Source organism: Buceros rhinoceros, unplaced genomic scaffold (genome assembly GCF_000710305.1).
Source record: "Buceros rhinoceros silvestris isolate BGI_N320 unplaced genomic scaffold, ASM71030v1 scaffold9818, whole genome shotgun sequence".
NCBI classification, from domain to species: domain Eukaryota; kingdom Metazoa; phylum Chordata; class Aves; order Bucerotiformes; family Bucerotidae; genus Buceros; species Buceros rhinoceros.
Window position 1 is genome coordinate 5,960 of NW_010427407.1, and position 12,469 is coordinate 18,428.

The following is a 12,469-nucleotide window of genomic DNA, read 5'->3' on the forward strand; positions in this document are numbered from 1 at the left end:
ACGTGTTTATAAAGCCCTGATAATTGTCATACCTGTTGTTTCACATTGTGATGTTCAGAGCTAGACATTGTGATGTTCATTGCCCGGTGGATGATAACTCTTGTCTCCATCAAAGTACTTATGAGCTTGTCTGTTTTACCATTGACAGTAATGATGATTTGTTCACAGAAAATTTGGCTTGGCAGAATCCAAACAATGAGAGAAAATCTTATTGAAGGACCTTGTTAAACAAAACTTCATAGTGTCAGAAGACAAACTAAGTGCCGAGGAGACTGGAAAAAATATGACCATGTGCGATATTGCATCCCTACTGTAGTATGTTTTTGTCAAATAACAAGATAGCAAGCAGAATGTATTACCTTGTGGCTGTCGCTCAGAACTGGTTTTCCAGCCTTTGAGCTGGCTATGATTCTAGGTCAACCAAGCGTGGTGTTTGTTAACTACGTGAAACTGCAGCAGTTATTCCGTAGTGGCATAGCATACGATGCACGGCTCTCTGTTTCGAGTGCTTTCATATGAGGATGGTCTAGGATACAGCCTATAATAGACCATGTAGTCCCCATTTCTCTTAACTTGCAGTGGCCCATCCCTCAGTGTAACAGTCTGCAATCAAATCTAGGGCCTGTTGACATACAGTGTAGGTTTACCTCTGTCTGCACCAAAATATAGGTCTGAGGTATGATCTGTTGACAAAGTCAGACCTGTACGCTAACATGCTCTGCGATAAAGAACTGTGTGAATAAGTGACAAGGTGTTCTTTGAGATCTATTTGCAGACATTCTAAGTGTTTTCTAAGGTTTTCAGGATTGCCTTTCACTCAAAGGAGTAGCAAATAATCTGTGAAAAAGTGTAGGGATTAACAGTAGGTTTTATAAAATAGCCTGATTTATCAGAGGTACTGTGAAGGAGGAGTATTCTGTTCCTCCTGTAGATGAAAGATTCTTGTTTGGTGTTGAATCAGGATGATATGTTACAAGTGGGCAAAGAGGTGTGGCACATGCGTGAAAATGAGAATGAGGACAACCTGTAAGCTGAACTGAGAAAAACGAAGTAGGCAAGTAGAAACGATGTGCTTAGATAGGTAGCTGCTAACAGACTGCTTTAGTTACATGATGGAGGAAGATGAAGCTCAGCAGTGTTTTGAACAAACATAGGTTGTGGGTGTGTCTGAGGAACTGCCATCCTTGTCATATTTTAATTGAACAGAATGAGGTTCTAGGAAAAACTGCTGTATAGCAGGCTGAGTAGATTAAAGTTGTAGTAGACTGCTAGCTAGCTTCTTTCTCTAGAAACATAATTTAAGATCCCAGTGCCAACTCTAAAGACAATCATACAATCATGTTTTCAGTCTAAGATTGTAACCTTCAGCTTGCAGTGTTTAATTCTTATATACTGCCATGTACAAAATATACTCTGTGTTGAAGTGAACTCTGGTGATAGAGTAGCTTCCTCATACTTCCGTCCTTAAAAAGCATTACCAAAATGGCAATTTGTTTTTTGGTTCAGTAACTGTTGATATATCCAAGGAAAAAAAAACTAAAAACCTCACAGGAACGGTTGAGCCTGCTTTATTCCAAGGATGATTTCAGGAGTCTGTAGAACATTAGATGCCTCCAGGTTTTTAATTCTTTCCCCTGCCTACTCAGCCTGTATGTATGTAAAAGTCTGCCTTGCATACCTTCCAATTTGTCCAGTAACAGTGCTGAACCATCCCCTCCCATCTTTTTAAGCCTACTTGGCAATATGTTTGGTATATAAGTTGAAGAACTTCATATAATAAAAATTAGTACTATGACTTTAACCTTTTTTCTAGGCTGTTAGATGTTTGATTTCTTTCAGCTACCTTATATATATTTCAAATAAATCCACTTAGTTTCTGTTTTGAATAAAGAAAATACTTCTTTTGAATACCGAGATCCGCAGTAATCCTGCAAGTTACTCAAGATTTTAACTGGGTTGGCAAGGCATCAGAAGACAAATTTAGAGCGCTAAATGATAACTCACATGAAGGTAGATGTGAACTCTAGGATGATGGAAAGCAGTTACATTGACATCACCAAGACAACAAAATAAATGTACCTACTCAGAATAATTTATAGCAAAATGCTAAATGGTTTCATTAGTGATGAAGCTTGGGCAACATTCTACATGTATTTCAGTTTAATTACAAATGCTCTGATGACTTGTAAATGATGGTGATTAAAGTGGTACTTTGTCTTCAGGTCTGTCTGCAAGACACTTATCTAGAACTCATAATGCACTGAGACTTAGTGGCACAATTTGCAAGTCTGCAGGTAGGTGTCCCCTGCCAGATGGATTTTATCAGCTGAAGTCATTCCAGTTTATAGTAGCTTGTATTTTCCCACTGGTCGAAACTCTGCTCGTAAAAAGAGGTTGTTTCCTAATGCATTTTCAACTCAACTGGCTGATTATTCTTGTACATAATCTTACCTAAATTAAAAGGTTGTCTGAGTTCTCTGAACAATTCATCACCTCACACTACGTTGGTAGAGGATGCCTTAAACACGCATCTTTTAAGTTTTTTGCGGTGTTGGGCATCTGTGTGACCTGTTCATAGTCTATAGACAACCTCCTAGTGTGCTCTTCATAATAATTACCACTTTATAGATTATAGCCCTTACCCAAATGCGTTAGGCTTTGGTTTAATATTGGAAGCCTGCTATTCTGTGAGAAGTGTGTGCTCAAATGGTACTGTTTTAAAAAAATAAAAGGTCAAATTTGAATGGTTTGAAAGATGTCTAAGTTAATGATCAAAGCCAGCTTTTCATACACTCCCACCCCTAGCATTGTCTTTCAAATAAATTAGCAGCTTTTGGGGGGGAAATTTTGTATTGTATTGGTTGTTTCTAAGGAGTCCAAATACATGCAGATATTTTTACTTGTTCAGGATATTATGAAGGGAGAAAAGGAACTTTTTTGTTCATTTTGGGGCTGGAATTTCTGATGCAATCATAAGATCTGTGAAGGAATCTCAGACATCTGTGTTGAGTGCTATTTTAACAAGTAATAAACACGCCACCTTTTTCTTTTGTAAGCATATGTGCCAGAAGTTTGCATGAATGGTGGAAAAAAAATCAGATATGGCAGTGTACACAAGACCAGCTACAGTAGTGTCATAGTCCTGAAACAGTTTAGATTTTTTATTAATACATTGTCATTGCAAACAAACACTTAAAATATTTGTGCTATCCTGTAAGCATTTTAAAGAATATTCACATTAGCCTGCATAAAACAAATCAACTGCAATCAATTAATTGTAGGTAAGAGCAGCAATGCAGACAAACCACAGAGAAAATAAAGAGCAATTAGTGCTTCAGTCTCTATCTGATCAGAGTAGATAAATTGACTGGCAGTTTTTGATATAATTGTGCTATATCTTTATTCTGTTTCCAATTACACCATTGTCCTCTCTCAGGAATCCCTCAAACATGTTTCCTCTTTCTTTTTTTTAAAATATCAAACGGTATGGAAGCAGAGAGAGTAAATTATTTAAAGTTACTCTATGTCTCTGCACTTGTCTGAGTCAGCAGAATACATCTAGGTCATGTGTTCCTGAACAGCTCTAGTGCAGTGTATCTGCTTTCTGTGGGACTAAGTAGATTCATAAAGGTATCTTGCCTTTTTCCCTCTCTTCTTTATGCTTTCACAAGGCTTGGTTGAAAAATTTCTGAAAATGACTATAATTCTTATAATTAAATCCAGATAAGCTTCCTCTGAGTTGGCTTGTTCTTCCCTTATCATTGGACAACCAACAGGCAGATAAAGGGAACGCATTGTCTCTTAGCTACAAGGAGTAGTGGTAGACTGAACAGTTCTCTAATGCATGCAATTATGACTTCAGCAAACACTAGTTTTGTTTATTTACTCTTCCTTTCCTTTCCAGGATGGCTGCAGCTCCTCCAAGTTACTGTTTTGTAGCCTTTCCTCCATGTTCTAAAGATGGCCTGGTCGTGTTTGGAAAGAACTCTGCACGGCCTAGGGATGAAGTACAGGAGGTGGTCTACTTTGCTGCTGCAGCTCATGATCCAGGAAGCAAAGTTGAGGTAAGGGTGAATTGTGCCATTCAAACTGAGAAATCACTATTACTAAGAAATGAAGGTTGTCTTGTTTTCTTGTCAGATTGTGGAGTCCCTTGTTCCCTTCTCTCAAATCTCTCTTGAGTAGAGAAGAGATAAGATTTTTGGAAGTTCTAAAAGTGAAACTCAGAATGTAACTTTTGTTTAACTGAGGAAAAATCCATGATCTGTACTTTCTCCAGCAGACAGGCTGAACTGTTCACATCTCAGATTCTTGCACTGTGTAGCCTATTGTTTGCCTTTTTCTTCTAAGGGAAGAATATGGCTCACTGGAACTAGAAGCAAATTTTTGAAGTTTGTCACTTGCCATATGAATGGTTCTCAGTCATGATTGTTGTTTGACAGTTGTAATGGGGCCTGAGTGTGCAAGGCATGTTGTGAATCAAGTAGCCAGAAATCTCTGCCTCAGAGAACTTGTGCTCCAATAATGGAATATGAGAGGAGGAAAACAAGAGCATAAGCTTTGTAAGCCAAACATAACACTTGTACATATGGTTGGCTTTGAAGGCTTGATCTGCAGCTGAGGCAGTTGCATCATGGTCAATTTTCAGTGCTGTGGCTTCTTTTTGAATCCAGGCTGGATGTGGAGTCTGGAAGCTGGATGTTGATGCCATGGTTGCAGGTTGAAAGAGACCTTGCTGGAAGTAATTTTAATTATAGTCTGTTACTGCAGCCTTACTTTAATGACAGGATAAATGGAAGGATAAGCAGCTGTGGAAGGGTGAAGCAAGGGGACAAATGAAACAGGAAGACAGGAAGAGGGGAAAGTGTGCAGTGAAGGTGGAATGAAGAGATTGCGGCAACCGAAGGAAAGACAAGGGGTTGGTGAGAGTAGCCCTTTCAGCAGAGGACACAGAGTCCGATCTGCACTGTCAGAATCTAAAGAATTCACAGGTTCTTGCTCTGGCTAGCAACTGGGAAAGCAAGAGCTGTGAGGCTCCCTGCATTCAGCTTCCCCCTGTCCCTGTGGCTGTGCAGAAGGCTGAGAACACGAGGTGTTCTGCACCAGGCTGGTGTCTCTTATTGCTACAGGTCCTTTATGGGTATAATTGTCATTTCCCCAGAAGATACGCCAAGGCTAGTGCCAGTTTGAATTGTTTTTCAGGTGGGATGACTTCCAAATTTCAGAGGATTTGGTCCTGTTCTTTCTAAAAGTTAATGTTCTCTTGATTCCTGTTGCTACCAACTCATGCTTTATTAAGTGGTACAATTCATGTTTTATTAAGTGGTTTAACCTTGGACATAAAGAAATTCCCTCCGTCTGTGAGCACTAATTGCTTTTAATTGCAGTGCTGTATTGGTAGCACTGTTGTAGACCTGTGCTAGTATACAGAACACAAGTGTGACAATAAGACAAGTAGAAAACATCAGTTTTTTTTTTTAAAAAAACTGTTTTTTTTAAAAAAAACTCTTCATAGAACTGGAAATGAAAAAAAAAAAAGTTCTGTTATTGTGGAAGAAGAACTTCCAAAAGCTGTGCTGGAGTGCTTTTATCCTTAAAGGAGAAAACTGTCAGAACTTAGTGCTAGAATACTTGATTCTTTTGGTCTCTTTGCCCCATATCTTACTCTTTCATAACACTGTCATAATGTCCTGAAGTGTATAATTAAGCCATATATAATCTGTTATAATCCCTCTCTCTACCCATGTTTAATGCCTTTTATAGTCATAAACTGGACTCTTTTGTCAGCCCTTTTGGAAGTGGGGAGCACAATCCCTCTGCCTGGCACACTGCAGTTCGTAGATTTATTCTGCTAACCACTATCTGCAAGCCTTCCCCTTAAATGTTGAATAGTTTTTTTTGTTTGCTTGTTTTTAATGAAGGTAAACTTTGTTGCAATATGGTGAAGATGCACTTTTAGACAAAGGACTGAAAAGGAGTAATGCCTTCCTTATTTTTTTTAAAGTAGAACCTTAATCCCTAATTTGATGGGTACTTTGGCCTCTGCTAGTCTATGCTACTGCATAATTCTTCATTAGCTAGCCTGAATTTTGCAAGTACAGTGGTGTACAGAAACAGGCTCCAGATGTTCACCAAAATTCTTGTTTCCTCACAGCACAGAATAAAAACATCTTCAGTTGCTCTGGGAATAGTGCAAGCAGTCTCTTATCACTAGATCTTTGTCAGACTCAGCATTAAGTATTGTTAATGGTGGCTTTTCAGTTTGGTTTCTTTTTTCCCCCATGGTTATTTTGAGTAAGTTGTTTAAAACAAGATACTGGTTTAATTGTTTTATTTGGTGTAAAGGCTGTCTGATAGCCAGTTCTTTAAATACTCTCCTTTGGACAGACTAAGCAAAGATTTGGTTCTTAGTTTTTCTTTAACATTCAGGGTTTTTTTTTTTCCACTTTCAGAGTGAGAGAGAGAGAGAGAGTATTTTCAATCAAACAAGCCTAGCAAATATCAGTGTTGTGAGAATACCTCAAAGTTAAGAAAAGCTTTAAGGAAGGGCTTAAATTCAGATGCTTCCTGCTTGTTAAGTAGCAGGCAAGCAACACTATATCCACCTTTTAAGCAAACTTACTGTGTTTAGTAATTAGTTAATGGGGGAATGGAGAGGAATGTCAAAGAGTCTAGATGTAGCCTTTGACAAATTCAGGATTATTACTTTGTTGTTTAAAACCCGTGAAAACTGCCAACAGTTCAATTATCATTGGGTGGGGTTTTTTTTGCTGAAGCTTTCCTTCCCTCGCGTTTTATAAAACTAAACAAGTGTGAGAAAATTATATGTATGACATTTTGCAAATGGAGAAATGTGGCTGGCCTACTTCAGGCTAACACTTAGTTCTAAGTTAGTAATCCTTTGTGCCTCTGACTAGGCACATCCATCCTAGCATGTTGGGTTTTTTTTTTCCAGATGAACAGCTTTTCTTTCAATTCCGTATTGTACATCTGCATTGGTTTCTTATGTTAGGTACACGATCCTTTACTTTCACTGGGCAATGAGATGGTGGACTTCCCGTTCATTATATTGTATTCTTTGCAGAAAATGTAATCCAGTGTGTTTCGAGTTTTGATTATTTCTCTGTGACTGTCAATCACATTCTGAACTTCTGTTAAGAGGTCATTTTTAAGACATGAACAACATGGGCTGTTTTATGAGACTCTCTCAGGACATCTGTATTCTATTTATGTTCTGTGCTGCTCACCTTTGCAAATGTTTTGATGCATAATGTAAGCAAATATGGCACAGTAGCTCAGCTAGACTATTGCCATAAAGGAATCAGGCAGGCTATGCTATAAAGCTATCAGCTAGTTTGTGGCAGGGCCTTAAACAAAGAAATTCAGTGAATACTGCAAGTCATTTTAAGCTTGTTCTTTGTGGCTCAATCTACCAGACAAGTAACCCTGCAGCTGACTCATCAACATAATTCCTTCCCTCCATGTCAGCAGGTTCCCAAGACCCTGAACAACGGGGCTTTTCATAAAGGTTTGTTCTGTGTGTCTGTGTGACAACTTTCTTGTCTTGCATTGTAATTTTGCAGTGGCAGGTGCTGATCAGCACTCCTTGTTGTAGTGGTCAGTCGAGTAAACTCGTGGATGCAGGTGCAATACTGCTCCCTTAAGCATAAATAGGGTCCTTTTTTGAATACCTCTACTAGTAGTGTGTTCTTTTTTCCCCACATGTGGATTTTAGGAATTTTTCATGTGTTAATGAGAATTCATGTTGTATGAGTTTCAAGATGCAAGCTCCTCTATCTTATTTTAAAGGTATATTTTACTGACAAGATTTCTCTTGTTCTCTACTAATGTGCTGCTTGCTGTGGTTTTCTTTCTCCTGAAGAAGTCTTGGGAGGATGACATTTTTTTAGCCTAATTTTCCAGGTTGATTTTTTTCTTTTAGATCAACGTCACTTTTTTTCTAATATGACTTTTAATCCATGATTTAAAAGCAATCATGGTTGCTTGCTTCTGTATAGAGCTGTAAAAGCTCTTTTATCTTAATAGCATGCAGCTTTTTACGGATGAGTGGAAGGGGGAAAATAGAAAGGATGGTCTATAAGAAAATCTATCAAATTATAGAATATGCAAAATTCTTCTAATACATTGGTATTAAACACTCTTTTGGGCTTAAAGCCAGCTCTCTGTAGGGTAGGAGGAATTCTGTGTTCTCTAAAACTTCATGGCACAGTTATGCCTTAGTTGGTTTTTTGTTTTACTGTTTCTAATAGTTTTGAGGGGTTCTTTAAGCATACCATCGTACCTCCCCTGGCTTTGAGTTTTCAGAGGAGCACAGAGATTTTTTTTGCTGTGCATTGGTCTGAGCACTGTTGACATAAAAACTCACATGAAGCTAACTGAGGGGTTGCAAGATAGAGAGCTTGGAAAGTAGACTTTGTATTGAAATTGGCTTTGTATTATCGGGAGGTATCTTAATTCTGGTATTTGTAACATAATCACCAGGCATCATGCCAGCACTGCAGTTTAGTTCTGGTGTACTTTGATTCCCTCTTATGCCACCTGTTTAAGTTGTCTGCATTTTATCTGGGGGTAAGATGTTCAGAATCTGATAACAGAAGCCAAGCAGCAGCTGAATCTACTGAGAATTTGTTATTTGGGAAGACTCGATTGACAACGCCACACTTACAGCCATGTCACTGCAGCTGTGAACTTGAACCTGGGCACCCCCAATATGATATTTCCATGGGTAAGTGCTGGCTGGCAGGAAACCTTGATGAAACACAGCAGCGTTTGTGCCCGTGATGAAACTTTTCGTTTAAGTCAATGTAGATAAAAATGGTTGTGGTCTAAAGGCTTAGGAGTTCAGGAAGCTGCTTTTTCTTGCCTCTCAGCTGAGACCCGGTAACTGGCTGTGTAAACAGCCTGTCTCATGACACATGCAGTCAGATGCCTTACATGAAGCTACCTTGTTTAAGCTAACCTTTCAACTTTGCACAGAAATGGAGGAGAGGCACTATGCAGGCAGGCAGCAACTATTAAAAGAGAGAAAGCGGTTGCTGCTTTTAGCAGAGTCTGTTGCTTGGCTAATGTGAGATTTTTCTCTGTTCTGGTCCACTGCAGGCCACCGGCCTTTAAACTAATGTGTTTGCTTTGTAACATGACACACCAGCCAGCAGCAGTTCAGAGGTAGAAGCCATGATCTCCTAGATATTTCTGCCCCCTCAAACCTCTTTTTTTTACTCTAGAAGGGCTGCTGCTTTGCTCTCTGCTGCTGCCAAAGCAGAACAGGTTAGCTTGAATGTTTTTTTTCTTAATCTCTTTAATATTTTTTTTTTATTGGAATGGAGAGGAAGAGGAGGGAGAGTTCTGGAATTGTGTGGGACAAAAAAACTCCAACTCTCCTGTCTTGACCCAAGCTGTTTACTTGTAGGAAAACAGATGTGTGAGCAGACCTTTCAAAGTGTCCAAGCAAAGAAATCAGTCCTAGGATATCTGAGATTTCCAAGGATATCTCTGTGATGGGTTTATCATTTTAACAAATTAAATTATAAGCTTCACCTCTATTTCAGTTTTACTTTTGCTCATCACCCAGGAAACAGCCAAATTTGTAACTTACACAGGAGTTGAATTCTTGGCTGCTGAATCAACTCTGACATATAATGTCTCCAAAGATTGCAACCTTGAGAGCCTGGCTGCACTTTGTGGTATTTTATTTGTTTAAAGATTTTTGTATTTAATTTTGTTGAACACTGTGACTCACACGAGTGAGGCTCTTTGGTGGCTTGATATGAATAGGTCAGAGGGTATGTAGTTGTACTTTTTGACAAGGTAACTATTTGGCTTTTTCTAGCTTCTCTAGTTCTTTACTAGAATAAAATCTGTCATCTTTAGTCTTCAAGATAAATGACACTGCTAGACATCAGAGGCACACAGATTCAAATTTTGTGGTTATTTGTTGCAATGAATAGAAACAGCTAGGAACAATAGGCAAATACAGAAGCTTATGTAAAGTGTACTAGGTTCTTAACAAAAAGGGAAAAATATTCTTAATATAAAGAAGTAAGAAGCACTCTACTGTGGCAGAAATTGGTTTTGTTCTGTGTTTGTACACTTGGAAAATGCTGCTGTGTTTACAATTGGCTATAGCTTGAGGATACAAGTAGTAGCATAGCATGTGTTTTTGAAAGCTGGCTACCTGGGGATTCGTTCTGCCACTGGAAAGAGTTTTGTTCACCCTTCTGGTTTGGCTCTGTGACCACTAGAACTAGGGCTGACTACTTGAGGTATACCCAGGCTAGGTTTATCCTGGGTACGGCTGCCCCCTCCACTGCGGCACAGCAGTTTTGCTGCTAGTAGGTGATGTCATGGCCAAGCCTAATGGGTGTTGTAAAGTCGTGCAGCTGTATACTTAATGCTGTTTAGTGCACCAACAAGCAGAGGTAATGGCATCAGCTAGCCACATCTTCTGTATTCTGTGCTACTGCTTATTCAGAGAACTTTCTTTTCTTTTAGAGAATTCTATGCTATTGCATTTCAGAGAATGGTTATTCCCAGTCCTTTGAGATCTATTGCATTTGTTCCTGTAAATAAGCAGTGAAAGAATTATCCATAAAACACATTCCATCAGGCACATCTACAGGAGGTGGCCTGAGGAGCTTTCATGAACAACAATGTTCTAGCTTTCCAGTCCTCCACCATGATGGGAGGGCCCAGGTAGCCCATGTTACCTGTGAAATCACCTCTCTAGACAGTTCTAACCAGGCTGTCAGTCTCGGTGTCTTGATGGCCAGTGAGGCAGCAGGCTGTGAGACTGCCTCATCCCATTTTTGCCATCCCTTTTTGGGAAGAGATTAAAAGCATGCATGGTGCAACTTCTCTAGTTACTACAATAGTGCGGATATTTTGCAGATTTGTTTCAGATATTTTTAAATATATGCTATGCTGTGTCAGTGCTTGAAGTAGTTAAGCAAAGAGTTAATGCCAAGTTAGAGCCTGGATCTGATGAGGGGGTGGTGTGGGGGAATTTTTTTCTGTAATCTGGAATCTTATGGCCCTTCTTCAAAGATCATTTGTTTCTAAAGCATTCCCTGACTATTGCCTTTGTTATCCAGGGCTGAAGCCTATGTGATTTCATTGATATTTCATAATGACCTGACTGACAGTGCTAGGAATCAGGCTTCTGCAGCCTGAGTACAGTAGAAGCTGCACAATAGTTTCTTTTCATTAATGAAAGAAGAAATCTCTTGTGTTTAGGACTATCAAGTCTGTTTTTGGAATACCTCCAACATATCTGCATGCCCTAGCTCGGGTGGGAGGTACGTTTGTGCCTTGTACTATACTTAGAACTGCCTTGATGAGATTCTTTTCTTGATACCTTAAGTGAAATAAAAAACGTCATTAGTTTGCAGCCTGCTCAATTCTTTTTAAAGTTTTTGGCTGTATCTCTTGTATGTGAAGTCTCTGTTCTTTACTTTTATATTTTGTGATAGGAATTTACTGTCACAAGGCATGATGCCAGTTATGCAGCTTTCAGGGCTGGAGTTCTAGCAAATCAATAGAGCCTGACAACACTCACAGACAGCCTTTCCCACCAAATGTATCAGTGTTCTTCTGTTTTTTGCGTTCATACTCAAAAATGTTGGGAAACGTTCAGGGTAGATGCTTCAGGAATTTTAAAGACAGGGTTGGTAACAAGTAGAATCACAGCAGTACCTTATGTCTATTTTATTTGTCATTGCCTAGTTTGGCGCTGCTCTCAGTGGAACAGGCTGCTATGCTGTTGTGTTGGAGGGATTTGCCAGATTGGTGGGGTGCAGGAGAGGGAACAGGGAGGTTGTGGTTTTTGTGCTTGCTCTTGAAATCCTGTCGACATCTGAACTCCTGTTTCTAGAGATCTAGTGGCCAGTGAGGTTTTTTTGGTGGATAGTGTTGTCTTTTCCCCACTATTGCCTTCCGTGACTGAGCTGTTATTTCTGTGAAGTAGGTAGCAACAGTTTGCTGCACTGCAAGTGCAGTCACTGGCTTTACTTGACCTACCTTTATGGTTGAGGTGTCTTGGCTACGGGTGCGCAGCCCAGTTCCTAGGTTTCCTGAATGAAGATTTATTTTATTTTTAAGAGGTTTTTGATCTCATTTTAAGGGTGGTGGTGGAGTTATGAAGAGTGAGAGGTTTACATATAAAATTAATAATCTATTGTCTGTCAGTAATCTGGACCCTAGTTTTTTAGGGCTCGTATCTATTATTAACAAATAATAACCAAAAGCCTGCCTTCAGGACACCATCAGTCCTATTGAGTTCCTACTTTTCTGCTTACTGGAATAAATATTCTAACGGGAAGGTAAAATCTCATCAAGGCTTTTTCATGATAGTCAGTAACAATGGCAAAGGATTGTTGGATTAAGTCAGTGGTAGTTTTACAAGGCCTGTAGCTACTGTCAGATTGGAATGATTTTCTGTTATTTAGGTCTT

General features: G+C 39.2%; 1 protein-coding gene across 1 annotated transcript in view; it reads left to right on the top strand.

Annotated features, from left to right (window-relative positions):
• The first annotated feature begins 3,905 nt into the window (after positions 1–3,905).
• The window catches only part of SCRN1 (secernin 1), a 28,040-nt gene continuing 19,476 nt past the window's right edge, over positions 3,906–12,469 (top strand). Inside the window, exon 1 of the mRNA XM_010141883.1 lies at positions 3,906–4,064. Within this exon, the coding sequence (XP_010140185.1) occupies positions 3,906–4,064 (159 nt within the window). The remainder of the gene's footprint in view (positions 4,065–12,469) is intronic.